This window comes from Capricornis sumatraensis, chromosome 14 (assembly GCF_032405125.1).
Source record: "Capricornis sumatraensis isolate serow.1 chromosome 14, serow.2, whole genome shotgun sequence".
NCBI lineage: Eukaryota > Metazoa > Chordata > Mammalia > Artiodactyla > Bovidae > Capricornis > Capricornis sumatraensis.
Genome location: NC_091082.1, coordinates 12,966,508 through 12,983,304, shown reverse-complemented (window position 1 = coordinate 12,983,304; position 16,797 = coordinate 12,966,508). Strand labels below are relative to the sequence as shown.

General features: G+C 54.4%; 1 protein-coding gene across 1 annotated transcript in view; it reads right to left on the bottom strand.

Moving 5' to 3' along the window:
- Nucleotides 1–15,457, bottom strand: part of RASSF5 (Ras association domain family member 5) — a 72,548-nt gene extending 57,091 nt beyond the window's left edge. Inside the window, exon 1 of the mRNA XM_068986489.1 lies at nucleotides 14,995–15,457. Within this exon, the coding sequence (XP_068842590.1) occupies nucleotides 14,995–15,457 (463 nt within the window). The remainder of the gene's footprint in view (nucleotides 1–14,994) is intronic.
- Between the last annotated feature and the right edge of the window lie 1,340 nt (nucleotides 15,458–16,797).

Sequence of the window (16,797 nt, the reverse complement as noted above, 5' to 3'; positions counted from 1 at the left end):
AGGTCAAGTATTGTTCCAAAGGACAGCTGGTTTTATCCAAAAACTTGTGTAAAAGGAAAAGTATATACACACACAAACATATAAGGATATAAAAGGAGTACATATATATATAACTTTGAATATCTACACATATATTTTTAATACAGGTGTTAATCCTGTTTTGATTGTCATCACAGGAAAGATAGATCTTATTTCCAAAGCACTTAAAAATTCTTTTTAAGAAACACTGTAGACAGCAGTAGGAAAGAACAAAATAATGCAATTTATAGCAACATGGATGGATCCAGAGATTGTCATATTGAATGAAATAAGTCACACAGAAACAGACAAATCTCATACTATATCACTTAGAATCTAAAAAAATGGTACAAATGAACCTATTTACAAACCAGAGAGTCACAGATGTAGAAAACAAACATGGTTACCAAGGAGGGAGCCAGGGGTGGGGCAAGAGGGATAAATCGGGAGATTGGGATTGACATGTACAGACTATCCGTACATGAGAGGGAAATGGGACGTCCCTGTGGTCCAGCGGCTAAGGTTCCACACTCCAAGTGCAGGGCGCCCTGGGTTCGATCCCTGGGGGAGGAGCTAGATCCCTCATGCTGCAACTAAGACTCAGTGGAGCCAGATAAGTAAATAAGCAAAATGTTTTTAAAAATACATAATTAATAAGGACCTACTGATTAGCACAGAGAACTCTTCTCAATACTCTGTAATGACCTATATGGGAAAAGAATTTAAAAAAGAGTGGCGTGGAAACACGTATAACTGACTCACTGCGCTTTACAGCAGAAACTAACGCAACACTGTAAGCCAACTGTACTCCAATAACCTTTTTTTATAAAAATACCACTGTGGGGTTTAAGGTGATTTAAGAAACAGCAAGAAGCCCACGGGAACTAAAGCCAGTGTGGAGCTGCCGATGCCGTCTCAGCTCCGGGCAGCTCAGAAGGGGCCTCTGCTTCCTCCAGGCACGTGTCACTCTGCTCTGGGTGTAGGAGAGACAAAGCAGGTGAGTCCCCCCTCCAGGGCTCAGGGCCCCCCACCCCGTCCCTGGGACACGAGGAGGAGCCTGGGCAGCTGGGAGACAGAGGGCGTGGGCGCAGCAGCCAGGGGCAGAGGTAACAGGGAGGAGTTTGAGAGGATTTTTTGGTTTTTTGCTTTTGTTTTTAAAGCAGATACCACCTCTGAGAAGAGGCAAAAGGCCACCTCATCTCTTGCTAAGCTTGAGTATATTTTTGGTAGTGTTCCACAGACCCCAGAGATAAGGACAGTCAAAGAGCTTCACAAGAAGCCATGCCTCGGCCTTGCCAGGCCGCAGGGCAGCGGGTGAAGCTTCAACAGGTGCGCAGGTGTGAAAGCATGCGCAGGTGTCTGCACACAGGCATGCCTGATCCGAGCGCTGGGAGGTCACAGGAGGCCAGGAGCAGAGAGGTTCGCCCTCATGGGACCGCCAGCCTGCTGCAGGCAACTGGCATTTCCACACCTGCTCTGATGTCATCTGATTTCAGAGTGCCAGTCACCAACCGAACAGCGACCAACTGGGTGAAGAAGACTTTTGCAGGAAGGGAAAAGTAAATAGATTACGTCTGAGGCCCTCTCTGCAGGAGAGACACACAACGCCTTCTTTATAGCTGCTTCCCTGAAGCCAGGACCACCGGAGACTTCTGGAGAGAGCTGGGCCTGCGTCCTGCTGACCCCCGAGCAGACTTTTATAATGACCTATGACTTGCTCCTCGGTAACACGCTTGCTCCGCTTTTAAGGATGCCCGGTGGGCTAATCCAGCCCTGTCTGTTAATTAAGTGGTGTGATAAATTCAGTGATCAGAATTTTTCCAGAAAAGGTGTGTAAGAGTTTCATGGCCCTCCTCTACTTCTGCCTGGGCAAATCTTCAAACCCTATCTCTTTCACGGAGATGTGAGCGGCCCACCTTGGCCCAGGTAGGATGGAAGGGGCAGACAGTGCGCTAGAGGCTGGTACCGAAGACCCAGGGTGAGTCACTGCTAAAAGTCTTTCTGGGAGCAGCTGCCGGTGAGGGGTCTGCTGTGTGACCAGCATCGTGTCAGCTGGTCTCTGCTGAGGTCATGTCTTAACCCGTGTAACACCAGCCAGAGGTGGGGATTCTTGGCACCATTTAATGCTGGGGAAAAGTGAGGCTCAGAGAGGTTAGTCCGTACAAGGAAGGCCCTCTCACTCGGCCTCCAAGGTCCAGACTCAACTGGGCCTGCCTCACAAATAGATCTAGAGATTATCTTATTGTACTAATCAAAGTAAGTCAGAAAAAGACAGATACCATATGATATCATTTATACGTGGAATCTAAAACATGACACAAACTAATATACCTATGAAACGGAAACAGACATACAAATAGAGAACAGACTTGTTCCCAAGGGGGAGGAACGCTGTGGGAGGGAAGGACGGATGAGAGTTTGGGGTAAGCAGGTACAAACTGTTGTGCACTGGATGGATAACTAACAGGTCCTATTGTATAGCACAGGGAAGTATGCTCACTATCCTGTGATAAACCGTCACAGAAAATAACATGTATATGTGTGTGTGTGTGTGTGTAATTGAGTCACTTTGCTGTACAGCAGAAATTAAACACAACATTATAAATCAGCTGCACTTCAATGAGGTTAAAACAAAGCTGGCCTGGCTCCAAGCCCCTTCCCTTAAATGCTACGTTGCAGGTCGCTCACGGAGCTGCAGTCCGCCGCGCACAGCCCACCACCCCGCCGTCCCTGCGCATCCTGCTTGCCCCTCCTCTTCCAGTCAATCTAACCAAATGCTGACATGAGTCGTAGCTGCAGGGCTGTGTCTGCCCTGACCTCAATGCTTGCTACTCCAGGCCTGATTGATTCCATTAAATCTGTAACTCTTCGGGCCGAAGAGCAAAGGAGCAAGGAAATGCTCTGTTGAGTGATTCTTAAGGGCGGGTGGAGGGAAGAGGGTGGATGGGAAGACACGACTGAACATTTAAATTGAGGAACTCGGTCTTCAGCCGTCCTCTCTATGAGGGTCACAGTGTGTGTTAGGCTATTGATGAGGATAGATTATTTAGGCTCCAAATAGGGATTAAGATCTAGGGAATTAAAATTCTCACTTTTCAAGCGTAAAACTGTAATCAGGAAAATCAGATTTTCCAGAGTTAAGATCATACGATCTTCTAAACGCTTCCACAAATTGGGCTCAGAGATGATCTTTCAGTTTAGTTCTGTCCCTAAGGCTCGGTGTCATCACCCACCCAGATGCCTACCTGGGCCTGAATGCATGAGAGCACAGCACGGAGACAAAGGGGAAAGCTTATGGCACCAAAGAGCCAGCCAGCAAAGAGAGGCCGCTAGAGGCCAGGAAGATGAGCAGAGCCCGTCAGGGAGGGGTTTCTGGCCTGACCGCACGGCTCTGACCCTCAGCCAGGGGACTGCCTTCTGTGAGTCCTCTCATCTGTGAAACAGAATCACCGCTTTCCCACCGTCACCGTATAGAGGTCTCCAGAGGATGGAATAAATGATATTTAAAAGAAATAAATGAAAAACCCAGATAAACACAAATCCCTTGGATTTTTAACAGAAGAGTGGTGCAGAAATGCAAGACAGAGTGAACTAGTCTGTTTCAGCAGGGAGAAGGCTGGACTGGAAGGCAGAAGCCCAGTCCCAGTCCTGGACCGGCCACCAGCTTGTTCCTCCCCTTGCCGCCTTTGTTTGAAAAAAAAAAAAAAAGGAGTTGATGACCTCCAATCCCGGGAAACTTTGGATTGCTAGTCTCTCCTCCTCATCTCCCACTCACGCACTCTGTCCCGTTACCCTTCCCCAGTGAGGACTGTGCTCACCCCAGTTCGTGCTGCGGGAGGAAGCGGCAGCCTAGTCACGGCAGGGCTGGGCTCCTGGTCCAGCCGTGTTCTGCCCGGCAGCCTCCAGCCCCCGACAGGCACCCTCACTAACCGTGCAGGTGAGAAGGCTTGGCTATGTCATTTCACTGCCCCAGGGGCCTGAGAAGGCCAACCCAGCAGCTTGGCAAGGTGTGATGCCCCTGGGAGCCACAGGATGCCCAGAAATGAGAAAGAGGGGTCACTCAAGATGCCCGTCTGTATTCCATCCACTCAGGGGCTGGACTGGGGTTACTGCTTGGCCCTCATGCTCAGTCAAGGAAAAGCTGCTAAAACCCACAGCCAACCTGGGCTTCTGAAGTCCCGCCTAAACCTGGCAGGTCAGCAGCACCTGAGTGTTGGTCCTGGGGAGTCAGGAGGCACAAGGAGGGGTGCTGAGCTCAGCATGAACTACCAGGTGGCCAGGGGCTCCCTCATGGCCTTCCCCACGGAGAAGGCCGCTAGCCTGGCCCCCCCACCCCCGAACACCCCCAGCTGGAGTGACCCAGACCTACCTCGAGCCAGCCGGGCATTGGGGCGGAGCCCAGGGAGGGTCTGGGGCTTTAGGGACCCCCAGGGGCCCTTGGGGAGCCTGCGGAAGAGGCGCTGGAGTCGCGAGGTGACGGTTCCGAAGCAGGCCAAGGCCGCCTCCTCCACCCGGCCCTCCGTCATCCTGCTGGGCTGCTGGGGGACCACTAGCTTCTCTCCAGGCCTGGCGTAGGGCACAGGGCGACGAAGCAGAGAGCCGCCGGCCCAGGACTCCAGGCCTTGTGCGAGCCAGGCTTTGCTGCAATCAGCCCAGCCTCCCTGCTCCTCCGAAGGCAGGCCAGGGCACTGGGGACCCTGGGCCAGCACCAGCCCAGCCGGACGGATGCCTTCTTCCCAGCTCAGGTCCCATCCCCTCCACCTCCCCCCAGCGGAAAACTTTCTATTCCTGGGGCTTTTAGCTTGATAAGATAAACATGCCCCCAAACAGGCTGCAGAAAGGGCCCGCCCTGGGCCTCGCTTCTCAGGAGCGCCTGGGAGTCTGAGAAATCAACGTCTCCAAAGTCTCAGCAGAGGACAGGAGTGATCAGTTACCTCACGTGGGTGCCCAGCCCAGGAACTCGTTAATGGATCTCTTTGGGGATGTCGGATTAATAATGCTTTACCAGCTGCACAGGTTCCTAAGGGACGACTGGCTCATTCACATCCTCCCAGGCCCAGCCTGATGTAGAGGAAGAGCTCTCAGCTGCCAGGGCCCCTTGGAAGCGGTGTTGCCTCAAGAGGGTCAGACCACTTATCTGAGAGCAAATACCCCAGCAGAGAAGAGGTGACAGAAGTCGGAGGGAGAAAGAGAACAGTCTCCCGTGAAGAGGCAGAGGGCTTCCCAGGTGGTGCTAGTGGTAAAGAACCTGTCTGCCAATGCAGGAGACGTAAGAGACTCGGGTTCGACCCCTGGGTGGGGAAGGCCCCCTGGAGGAGGAAACGGCAACCCACTCCAGTATCCTCGCCTGGAGAATCCCGTGGACAGAGGGGCCTGGCGGGCTACGGTCCATGGGGCTGCAGAGTCAGACACGACTGAGCAACTGAGTAGGCGCACACACACGTGGAGAGGCGGCGCTGTTGTTCTCTTGCCCTAACATGGGGTTCACAGGGTATCCCCTCAACATGACTCGCAGAAGCACCCGAGTCCTGGGGGGGACGTCCCCAGACAGGCTGTCACCTGGGCAAGGTGGGCGATTAGCAGTGGCAGAACCTTCTAGGAAGATCAGGGAGAGGGATCCTGCTTCTGCGCTGCCCAGAGGCTCCAGAACTCACCGCTGGCAGGGCCCCGCTTCACATGGAGGGGGAGAGCGACCCCAGAGGACCAGGGAAGCTGCATCTACACCTCTGCGGGCTGAGTCCAGAAAGGGAACGCTCACGAGTTCAGCTGACAGTCCCGTGGGCCCTCGTGCAGCCTCCAACCTGCTTCCGCCCCTTTATGCTGTGGTTCTTCCCTAGGCCACAGAGAACGCTGAGTGACATCGTATCCCAGAGGCAAGGTCCTCCGGCCACCGAGAGGAGAAAATGGTAGAACAAACCTACCCGCACCTGGCCTTCCAAACTGCCCCCCTGCCCACCTGCCCCCTCACAGGAGCTCTGGCCAGGAGGACCCAGCTGGACCACCCCTCCCTGCTGAGGCCCTCAGCACCTGGTCTAGGAACAATGAAACACACAGTTTATAAGTCATCTCTTTAATACAGAGGCGTCCCCAAAGGCCCCCTTCCGCGGGCTGGGACACTGGTCCTTCCTCCCTAATGCTTCCTCGTGGGGGACTGCTAATGGTAACCCTCTAGTTTACCCAGCAGCTTCCCTGGTGCCTCAGTGGTGAAGACTCCACCTGCCAGTGCAAGAGACCTGGGTTCGATCCCTGGGTTGGGAAGATCCCCTGGAGAAGGGAATAGCTGCCCACTCCAGTATTCCTGCTGGGAGAATTCCATGGACAGAGGAACCTGGTGGGCTATATCTAGTCCATGGGGTTGCAAAAGAGTCAGACACAATAGCGACGAGACAACAAGTTTACCCAGCAGCTCTGCATAGACGAGACTCACAAGTGAGTCCAGGTCCTGAGAGGATACCAGCTCACCGTGCGAGGTCCGGAGCCCAGGTTCCTGGCCCCACTGGGACATGAGATCTTCACAAGGACCCAGGCTTTCCCGCCTGGCTAAGGACAGACAAGGGTGGCATTCCCATTCTCATGCTCAGAGAGGAGGACACACACATGCTGGGGGAATTTTAAATCCTGAGTCATGTGTCATGGGGGAAAATCCCTCCTGAATGCCCCACTTGGGCTTGAGGAGACACTGATCTCACTTCCCCTCTTCCTCATCACAGAGATGTTTGTGGACAGGTTAAGTCATTGGGGAAGCCAGCAGGAAAGAACTGACTGAGAAGCCAGACAGGGCTTTGGAAGGTTCTAGAATCCTTACTCCTGATCTTTTGAAAACTTGGATAGATTTTCTACTGTAGGAATATTTTAGGAGGAACACAATGACCTCTTGCTGCCCCAGCATCTAAGCACTGACCCTCTGGTCAGAGGGTCATGCTGAAGAGTCCAGCCAAGGCCAACATAATTTGAAGGAACATCCTTCACCATCCTTCCCATACGTGCTGGGTTGCAATAAATTCTCACCATGATATACCCTATTTATAAAAAGGTCCTTCCAGATTGCTTTTAAAAACTTTCAATACTAGAAGAGACATTTACATACTGTATGCTCAACCTCTTTTTTCTAAAAACGCTCAAGTTACAGCTGGAGTCTTTTGTTCCATTTGAATAATAAGGCATCTCTGAGTTTTCTTTGGATTTTTAATACTTTCCTCAGTTGCAGAAAGGACATAATTGTTTCAACAGAAACCACAAAGCCTCCAGCTTCCATTTAACTTAGATGGAAAAAACAGCTTCCTCCAAGTCAGCAAGGAAAGTGATGACACCCAAATATGAGCCTGACCTGGAGACACACTGTCAGAGTTGGGGTAGGGGGCGGGGGGCTTTTTGCTGTCCCCAGCTGTCACACCATTGCCCGGGACAGGGAGGAGGCCCACGATACAAACCTGTTTATTTTCCAGTCCCAGTTATCCAACTCTTCTTCCCATCACTGTCCCCTCTGAGACACAACCTAATTTCTCTTTGGTCCTGTGTCATGAACTCTGACCCTGGGTCACAGCAAGGAGGATCTTTTCCTGTTCCAGGAAAAGTCTTCAGCCTGCATTTCCACGCCCACCCCTCTACACACACCTAACACCAGTGGGGTGGGGGTGGAGACACACACACTTCTTCCTTTTATCTTGAGATTGAAGAAAAACGTCACCTTTTGTTTCAGGAGCTTGTGATTTACACATGCTGAAAATCTATTTAGAAACCAAAGCCTGAGAACAGGCTGAAGGGCCGCCAGCTCTCCACTGTCCGGGACCCGACTGATCCTCTAGCTTGGACAGGGCTTACCCCCGCCTTGGCTCACCCCTCTCTGTTTCTGCATCTCTTTTTATGGACATTTCAGCATTTGTTGGCAGGTGAATGAGGAACGTCCACTAGCTGGAGCGTTCAGTGACATTAGCTCACAGGGCAAAATGCTGCCTGGGTTGGGTTCTGGCGCTAACCCTCTGGGTCACCAGAGAAGCCCTTGATTCTCTGGATGCCGGGTCTCCTGGTCTGTGAGATGACCACGATCTACCAGCCCTGCCTGCCTCTCAAGGGCGCTGCTGGGCCCAGCAGAGCCAGTAGGCAAGAAAACACTTTCGATCCGGCCAAGGCATCTCTGAGATAAGAGTGATCTCTGCTCCCACAGTTCCTTGGCCATTCCCAGTACTTTCTTTTGCATGAGTATCTCCATCCTTGTAGACTCACAGAATACCAATTTGCATCTTCAGCAAATATGACGATTCTTTCCCAGATCCGGCATCCGGGAGAAACAAAACATAAAAGGATTAAAAAAAAAACAAAATGGGCAAAGAACATCACTCTTCTTTCAGACCTGACTTTTGCAGACCTGTGGTTTGATTTATGAAAGGTACACAGAAGCCAAGTTTTCATGTTTTAGCAGCCCTAAGCCAACAGCCACTGCAGACGTCTGAGTAAGATCTGCTCCGCCCTGGAAATGTTTGTTCAAGAAGCAGGGAGGGGGAGCAGAAGGTGGCCTGCAGGCCCTTCGCTGAACAGCAAACACGACCCAGCCTCGCTGTGGTCACAGGCGAGAGACATACCCGGCTGCCTGCCTGCCTGCCCGCCCGCCCAGTGACACATAGGAACTGCTGGAACTTTTCAACACCACCTCTTCCCAACCCTCGACGCAACATCTGCTCGTGCCCCCCGCACCCTGCCGATGAGGCCAGGGGAACAGGGGTGAGCCGGAAAACCCTGAAGAACATCAGGGGGCGCTACAGCAGTCAGGGCTCACAGGACAGAGCGCTCTCCACCAGGAGGTTGGGCACGGGGCTGCTGTGCCAGGACAGACCTGCCGCTCTCCCCTCTTCCTCTCCAAACAAGGCAAACGAGAGCCCAGCATCAGAGCTTCCCTGTGGGTACATCTCTCAAGAATGCTCTCCGCACCAGGAGCCACAGGCAGGTTCCAACAGGCCCTGCGTGAACCTGCCGGCCACGGCGGCCAACACCCCAGAGCGGAGGGCTCCCAGACTCCGCCAGGCTCTGCCCACATTGGCAGGGTGCAGGGGCCCTTCAAGAACACCCAGGATCACCTCCCGGGTCCAGGTCAAGACGGTTCTGACCTTGGGGGAGCACTCCTGTGAGTCCTCCCCAGCGCCGATTTTACTCCACTTCCAGCAGGGGACTGAGCCTGCCCCCATCACCTCGTCCCCCGAAAGCCAGCCCAGCACCCCTCCCAGCCCTGAGATCCGGCCCGGAACACGTATGGAGAAGCTGCCAAAACTCTTGGAGAAAAACCGAAAGTGACTAAAGGCACAGCCATCTCCCGGGTCAGGGCCAGCCTTGCCAGCGTCAGCTGCCTGCAGCACTTCCCGACCCAGCCGAGGAGAGCGACCAGGCCCCGGGGGGCGGCGGGGGGTGGGGGTGGGGTGGGGTGGGGCGAGGCCCTCTGAGAGGCAGGAAGCCTCCCCCAGGGGCACGGCAGGACCACGGGGTGGGTACTGATGGAAGCCGGCGAGGGGGAGAGATGTCCCCTCTGCGTGCTCTGCACACCCACAAACACCTGCCCAAGGGTGCTCACCGTGTCATCGGAGGACGGCCACCAGGAAGGGCCTCTGATGAGGCCAGCTTCCTCAGCAGCCTCCACAGCGTCTCAGCAGGCAGGGCCAGAGCAGAATGCAGGTCCTTCCCCCGGGAGACTGCGGGCTGAGGGGTGGGGATCGGGAGGGCCCCGCGGGAGAGCCGTGGGGAAGCAGGGGCTGGGATGCCCCATGAGCAGTGGCCAGAGGTTCCCCAGATGCTGGGTGTGGACCGAAGGCAGGAAATGGCGTGACAGCCTGAGCTGGTGCAGGCCACCTTCAGGGCAGGTCGGGTTTGCTCCGCAAGAGGCTCTAAGCTCCTCTGCCCCTGCCAGGTGGACGGGTGCCTCCTTCTCTCCGTCCGAGACCCCAGCAGAAGCCTCCCTGCGTCCTGACCTCGTGAATCTGCTCTGGGATGAATGTGGAAGCAGCAGGCAAAGGCTGTAGGCTCCTCAGAGAAAAGGCACTGTGGACCCGTGAAGAATTCCTCTGGCGCGTATCATTCTTAGAGCCGTGCCGGGCCTGCCCTGAGTCTCAGCCACGCTCTGAGGCCCTGTGTCCCCTCCAGGGGCTGCAGCCAGCTTCCTGGGGCTAGAGGATCCCCTCAGCAGCCAGGCAGGGCTGGGGGCTGTCTTTCCCCTGTCCCGCAAGGCCTATCTGCCAGGCTTGGCGCCGGCTGAATTCACTGGTAAACTTGGGGAGAGGAGAGGATCCCGGATCAAGCCCACATAGCTGAGGAGAGATGTCAATTCACTTCCCCCCAGTAACTCTGCAGGATCAGCACACACGTAGAGAGAGCACACACGTTCATTACCAAGTCTAATTAGGCTGGCAGACAAGTGACATTAATTATTTTTGACTGTACCTGGGATTCAAGCCCCTCTTACTCCATAATCAGAAAATTTTATGCTCTGATGGATAGGGGGGAAAAATTAAACCCACATTTAATCCTTTCACTTTCATCTTGTGAAAATACAGGAAGCAGGGAGGAGAGAGACAGACAGCAGCAGCTTGGGCGCCTCAGATGGCCTCTCTCAAGGCGTCCAGGTCCTTCCTCTGTCCTCCCATGTCCCCCAGCCCTCCACCAGGACTCTCCCCAAGGAAAAACCCCAATCAGAGCCAGAAGCAGAGGAGGGAAGGGAGCTGGGGGATTCCACTATTTCTAACAATGAAATGTCCATTTCAGGGCTTACTTTTCCTAACCTCCAAGGCCAAGCATGGGCCTGAATCAATGAAAATACTTTAAGCCACATACTTCAGTGCGACCAGGTGTCCTGGACAAATGAAACACTTTCCAAGTGCCCCAGGTTCCTGGGTCTGCTACAGAGAGACTCAGTGTCCGTGTCCCAGTAACCTCTTCTGCAAAGAACCCAAGAGAGGGGCTGGGTCTGTGAGACTCTGTGGCTGCCACATGGGAGGGTCCACTCTGTGCAGAGAGGTGGGTTAAGCCCGACCACTGATGCTGTGATGAGACAGAGCTAGCAAGGCTCAACAAGGGGCTCTCACCCAGGAGGTCCCTGTTCCCATGCCAGCAGGCTCCACGGCAAACACTTCACACTTCCACCATAATACAGGTCTCCCACAGGAGGGGGAGGTCAGGATGGTGAGCTCCAGGGCCCCCCTTCACCCTACAACCCCAACCACGTAACGCTTTACAGCTCTGAACACACCCCTCCGGGGAGGACCCGCTCCACTAGTAATGTGCAAAGGATGTCCAAGTATCCCCCTCTCAGTGTTGAGTTGGACTTAGCTTTTCCCATTTTCCAGACCATTTCCTATTCCAAGATGGCTAATGCATCCACCAAAACAAGATGAAAGGTTAACTCCATGTTCCTTCTGTAGAAGAAAGGGTCCACAGCCTATAGGGACATTCCCTGAGAATAAAGGCAAAGGGCAGGCCGTGAGGGTTCCAAGGGTTGTATGCTATTGGCCATTCCCTCTTGGGATGCTGGAAACGGATTCTCACCACGGCCACTCTCCCCCCAACCCCCCCCCACCCCCGCCACACACGACTTCATATAATCTCTCTCTCTCCCCCTCCCAGTCCCCACCAGATTTCCTTCTCTATCTAACAAACACGAGTTCTTTAATCCTAGAAATGAATATCAACTTTGAACGTCTCCTGTTGGCAAATCCAGCATTAACCAGAGCTCCGTTATAGTCCTTGAAGTAGGGATAAGCTTGAGATAGAGGAATTTTCACGGAAAAGGCAGTGAGAAGACAGTTTTCTAAAAGCTTCCCTTATTAAAAGCCCATTTTGCCAACATAGCTCCCACCCAATGTCAACCTCCTGCTGAGACAGATGTCATTTACACAAGACATTTACGCGTATTTCCAAGAGCTGGGAGATTTAATAGTAAAAACAGACTGCCTTTATCAGGCACGAGACTGTGCTCTGTGCTGGGGACAAGTGGTACAAATACAAGATGCTAGGGTCCCGATGACCTTGAGGCCACCAACACGCTGTGAGGATGCCCACAGGAGAAAGGAGCGGCACGGCCCCGCCTGGGCTGTGCGGGACACCCTCTTCCCGCATCCGCTCAGCAACCAAGCAGAGTTGTGAAACTGCTCCCACTGCTCGGAAAGGTGATCCTAAGAAGTGTTGGGAGCCCAGGCAAATTGTTACAACTGCTGGATGGGAGGGGATGATAATGACATTTATAGTGCCCTAAACATTTACATTGCCTTCTACCAGGCACTGTTCTAAGCCCTTTCCATATGTCAATTCATTTAATTCTCACATGAACACGATTGAGAAGGTAATGCTATCATCTCCATTTTTTAAAACACAGAAGTGGAAGACAGAGGTACTCAGGGTCACACAGAGACTAATCGGCAGAACGAGGATTCAAACCTAGGTCTTCTGGTTCCAGGCTGCTCTCTTAGGCACTGCAGAGTACTGCCCTTCACAAGTCATGTTTCTGACCCTTGCTTTTTAAAACAAAGATAAAACAAACCCACCCCACCATGGAATTAGAACTTCAGTTGAAAGAAAGATGATTGGTGAGTTTGGCCTGCTGTGTCTCTACCTGCCAGCCATCAGAACATTTCTCAACTGCTAATATTAATAATGACAAACAGAGGCTCCTCTCTGTAGCCCCTTGATTCCAACTCTGCTCCCTTTCTGGTGTTCAGACATCCCTGGTTGGTACTAACCCACCTAGCTGAGGGGTACCAAGTCACGCAGAAGTCACTATTTACCTGGGGCTTCCTTTCACAAGAAACTGTCTAATGTGAAAGTATGAAGGTGAGAGTCACTCAGTTGTGTCCGACTCTTTGAGACCGCATGGAATTCTCCAGGCCAGAATACTGGAATGGGTAGCCTTTCCCTTCTCCAGGGGATCTTTCCAACCCAGAGATCAAACCCAGGTCTACTGCATTGCAGGCGGGTTCTTTACCAGCTGAGCCACCAGGGAAGCCCTGCATAAATTCATTTAATCATGGAGTATCACGCATATACACAAATAAACACACAGACACCATTACCAATAACAGCCCCGCAAGTCGTAAAACTATATGCCAAATGTTCAACAATTGATACAGTCCTCCAGTGTCTTTTCCACTCTTACTTTTAAACTTTTCTCAGTTTTTGCCATGCTGCACGGCTTGCAATATATTGTTTCCCGATGAGGGATCGAACCCCGCAGCGGAAGCACCGAGTCCTAACCACTGGACTAACTGGAAGTCCTCAGTGTCCTAATACAAACTAGGATTCCAATGAAGCAGCTTTCCTGGGATTCCAGCACATTAAAACCCATTACAAAGAGGATACTGCCTCTCTATGTTACTGTTGGGAGGCAGTCAAGTACCCCAGCGCCCTTGAGAGGGCAAAAGCTGCAAACACATCTGTGGGAAAGTTGCATTTGATTCTACTGAAGGTCAGGGCGATTTGCCAAGTGACAGCAGCCCTCCGCCCACATCACACATTTCTGTATCTATTCCCCTTTCCTTATTAATTAGCACCTGAACTGAGTTCTGATGGTGGAGGGAGCAGAACCCACCCCCACCTCCCACACTCCTCTTCCACTCGATCTTGGCTTCGAGTCTGAGCTCTGCTTCCCTGAAGCCAGCTGCAGTGGGAAGCACACTGAGCAGCCTTGGCTGGGGACTGCAGAGAGGCCAGGTCAGGCTTTCCTGATGAGGGTGTAATAGCTGCTGCTGCACAGTGCTACAGCTGGATGGGAGATGGGGGCTGCTGTCATGAGGGAAGAGGCTTGGCTGAAAGATGCAACCCCAAGCCATTTCCAGAGAGGCTTTCTAGATGCTGTACCATCGTCTGCACTTTGTGCTTCAGATATTTAAAATACCTATATAAACACATATGAACATGGGGGTGGGTATCGCCAAATATGACAACAGCAAATATGGGGTGGGGAACAGGAAAAGAAATCTATTTTTCTAGAGAAATCTAACAGGAAAAAAACCTATATTTCTAGATAAGTCTAACAGGAAAATCTATTTTTCTAGATAAATCTAATAGGAAAAGAAGAAAAGAAACATCACTGAAGAAATATACACACCTAACTGCTGGAAGAGAAAAATAACAAACCCCCAAGAAGACCGCAAATGTGCTCAGAAAATCTATACAGTGGATGTCCAGTGTTTTTTGTCAGGCTTTGAGAAGATTCTGGCTCAGAGGAGGAGGCTGGAGGGACCTGAGAGCTCTGGGGAGAGTGAGACAGGGCAGGTAGTTGGGTAATTCTCGAGCCTGATGCCTGGTGCAGTAGCCAGTAGGAGGAAGGGGAGGAAGCAGGGCCCAGCCAAACATCAGAGCAGAGGGCAAAGATCCGAGGGGCCAGAGGTGGAAGGCCGGAGAGGGCATGGATCCAGGGTCACTTCACCCTCTTCTCAAGCCTCATGGCCTCTGTCCATCCAAAGCCCAACCAGGTCTCTTCCCTGTCCCCACAGGTCACCCTGGAGGAAGGGTGTACCGCAGGCAGGCAGACAAAGTTATCTGCCATTATCCTAATAAGCAGGGGCCAACCGGTCATCTCAAGAGTAGCCTCACAACCCACTCTCAAGAAGCTACAAAAAAGCAAGAGAGGGCCCTGGAGACAAGGGAATGATCTGGTAGCATCAGGCATCAACCCCAGCCTCTGTGTGTGTGTCTGTGTGTGTGTGTGTATGTCTCTGTGTGTGTGTCTGTGTGTGTACTGGCTGTTTCTGGAGAGGGGCAAGGCGCGCACCTGTCAGAGGAAGAGGTGTTTGTTAAATATCGCATAAGCATACCTAAGGGCACTAAGGAGCAGAGTGTGTCCAGGGGCTACCTCCCTCGGTGAAACCCCTGGTCTCCCCTGGAGCCGGAGCGGGCAGCGCCCCCTCTCGGCTCGCCCCAGCCCGCTCGCTCGCTGCCTCTCGCGGGCGGACTGCGGTCTTCCCGCGCCCCCCAGCCCCGCCCCGCCCCGACCCTCACACTTACTAGCGCAGCGCAGCGCCCGCCGCCACACCTCTCGCCCGCACAGGTCGCACCAGCCGCGGCCGCCCCGCAGCGCCAGTTCCACGAAGCAGTGGCCCTCGCCTCGCTCCGCCGGGACGCGGGGATCCTGCGGCTGCTCGAAGATGCTGCGCACGTCGCGGGGCCGGGGCGCGCCAGGCCGCCGCCGCAGTCTCTGCTGCAGACCAGGCCGGAGAGGGCGAGCGGGTCGGGAGGCCCGGGGCTGGGGCTCCGGGTCCCCCCGGGCGGCCCTCCGGGCACTGCGTCTCTCGTGCGCCCCTGGCGCAGTGGAGAGGGGCGCGGGGGCGCAGCGGCGCGAGGAGTGGCCCGGGGGCGGCGGCGGCGGCGGCAGTTCGGGGCCGCTCAGGCTCTGCAGATAGCGCGGCGGTTCTGGCTCCAAGAGCAGCCGGTACGGGCGCTGCCCGATGGCCGGGGACGCCATGGCCATGCCGGGCGGCTCTCCGCGCTGGCGCTCCTCCCGAGTCCGCCTCGAGAGCGGGGCGGCCCCAGACCGGCGCGCCTTTAAAGGGACCGCAGCCTGCGGGGCGGGGCGGGGGCGGGGAGACCTCGGAGAGGCAGGAAGGACGACCCAAGGGAACCACCGACCGCCCGAGGGGCAGGGGCGGCAGTGGGGGACCTGGGCGAGTGTGGATTTCGGGGTGTCTTCAGGTAGCCGGGGCAGCTGAAGGGTGGCACGTGGAAAGCTTCTTTACAGGACAACTCGGAAGAGGCATTCTGTGGGAGCCTCCTGCCTTCAGCCCTTACCTCCTCTCCTCTCCCATCCTTCACCCCAACCCCAGATTTTCACCCGCCAACCCCAGGTTCCCACGCCCCCAGTCCACACTCCAACCCGCCCCGAGGAGGGAGCGGGCCGGAGGGAAGGGCTTAGAAACGGAGAATGGGGGTCCAGCGAGACGTCCACCGGCTCAGAGTCGGCCCACTGGCCTCCCAGTTTTCACGCCGACCGGAGGGACGCGTCCCCCGGCCCTTCCCCTCCGGCGCTCGCCGCAGTCCGCCGCCCCCGCGCGCCCCGAGCCGGGCGCACGCAGGGGATGCCCGGCTCCGGCTCGCGGGCCCACGGCGGCTCCGAGTCCCGTGACGGCGGGGGACGCTTCCAATGCTGATGGCAGCGGGCTGTCCGCGCGCCGCGTTCACCCTGGTTGGATTTCCCCTTTCGCAGCAGCCCTGGCCGGTAGGAGAGTCCTTTCCCGGAAGACTGGAGTTCTGGGGATCCTAGGTCCGTGCCAACAGTCCGGGCCCCCGTGGGTTGGGAGAGCTTTCCTTTCTAAGTCAAATCTGCCTCTCCCCATAGATGTTCTAGTAATTACTGTGGAAATACCACCACCACCCCCGCCCGCAGAAGCCCTGCTTTGCACCGGGTGTGGACAGCCCGCCTGTGGGACTGAGAGAGAGATTCCTTTCTATCAGTCCGAGGACAGGCTTCACAACCTTCCCCTCCTCTCTATTTTAATGCTCTGCTGTCCTCGCCTTGAAAGCCTTAACAGTTTTTGAACAAAAGGCTAACATTGTCTTTTAGCCCTGTGTCGCACCAAGTAGGTAAGCCGCCCTGCCCATCTCTCCTGGGTGGGGAACCGGGCTTGCTGGCGCTCCGAACCTGTGTCCCGTCACAGACCTGCTGTGTGACCCTGGGTCCTCTCTAGCCTCTGTAGTTTCCTTAGCCGGAAACTGGACTGGGAGTGAGCAGACACTTAACGCTTTCCTCATCCTCTCTGGTTCTATCACTCTGATTCAGTGGTCACTGTCCTCTCGAAAGGTGCGGTTCAATTT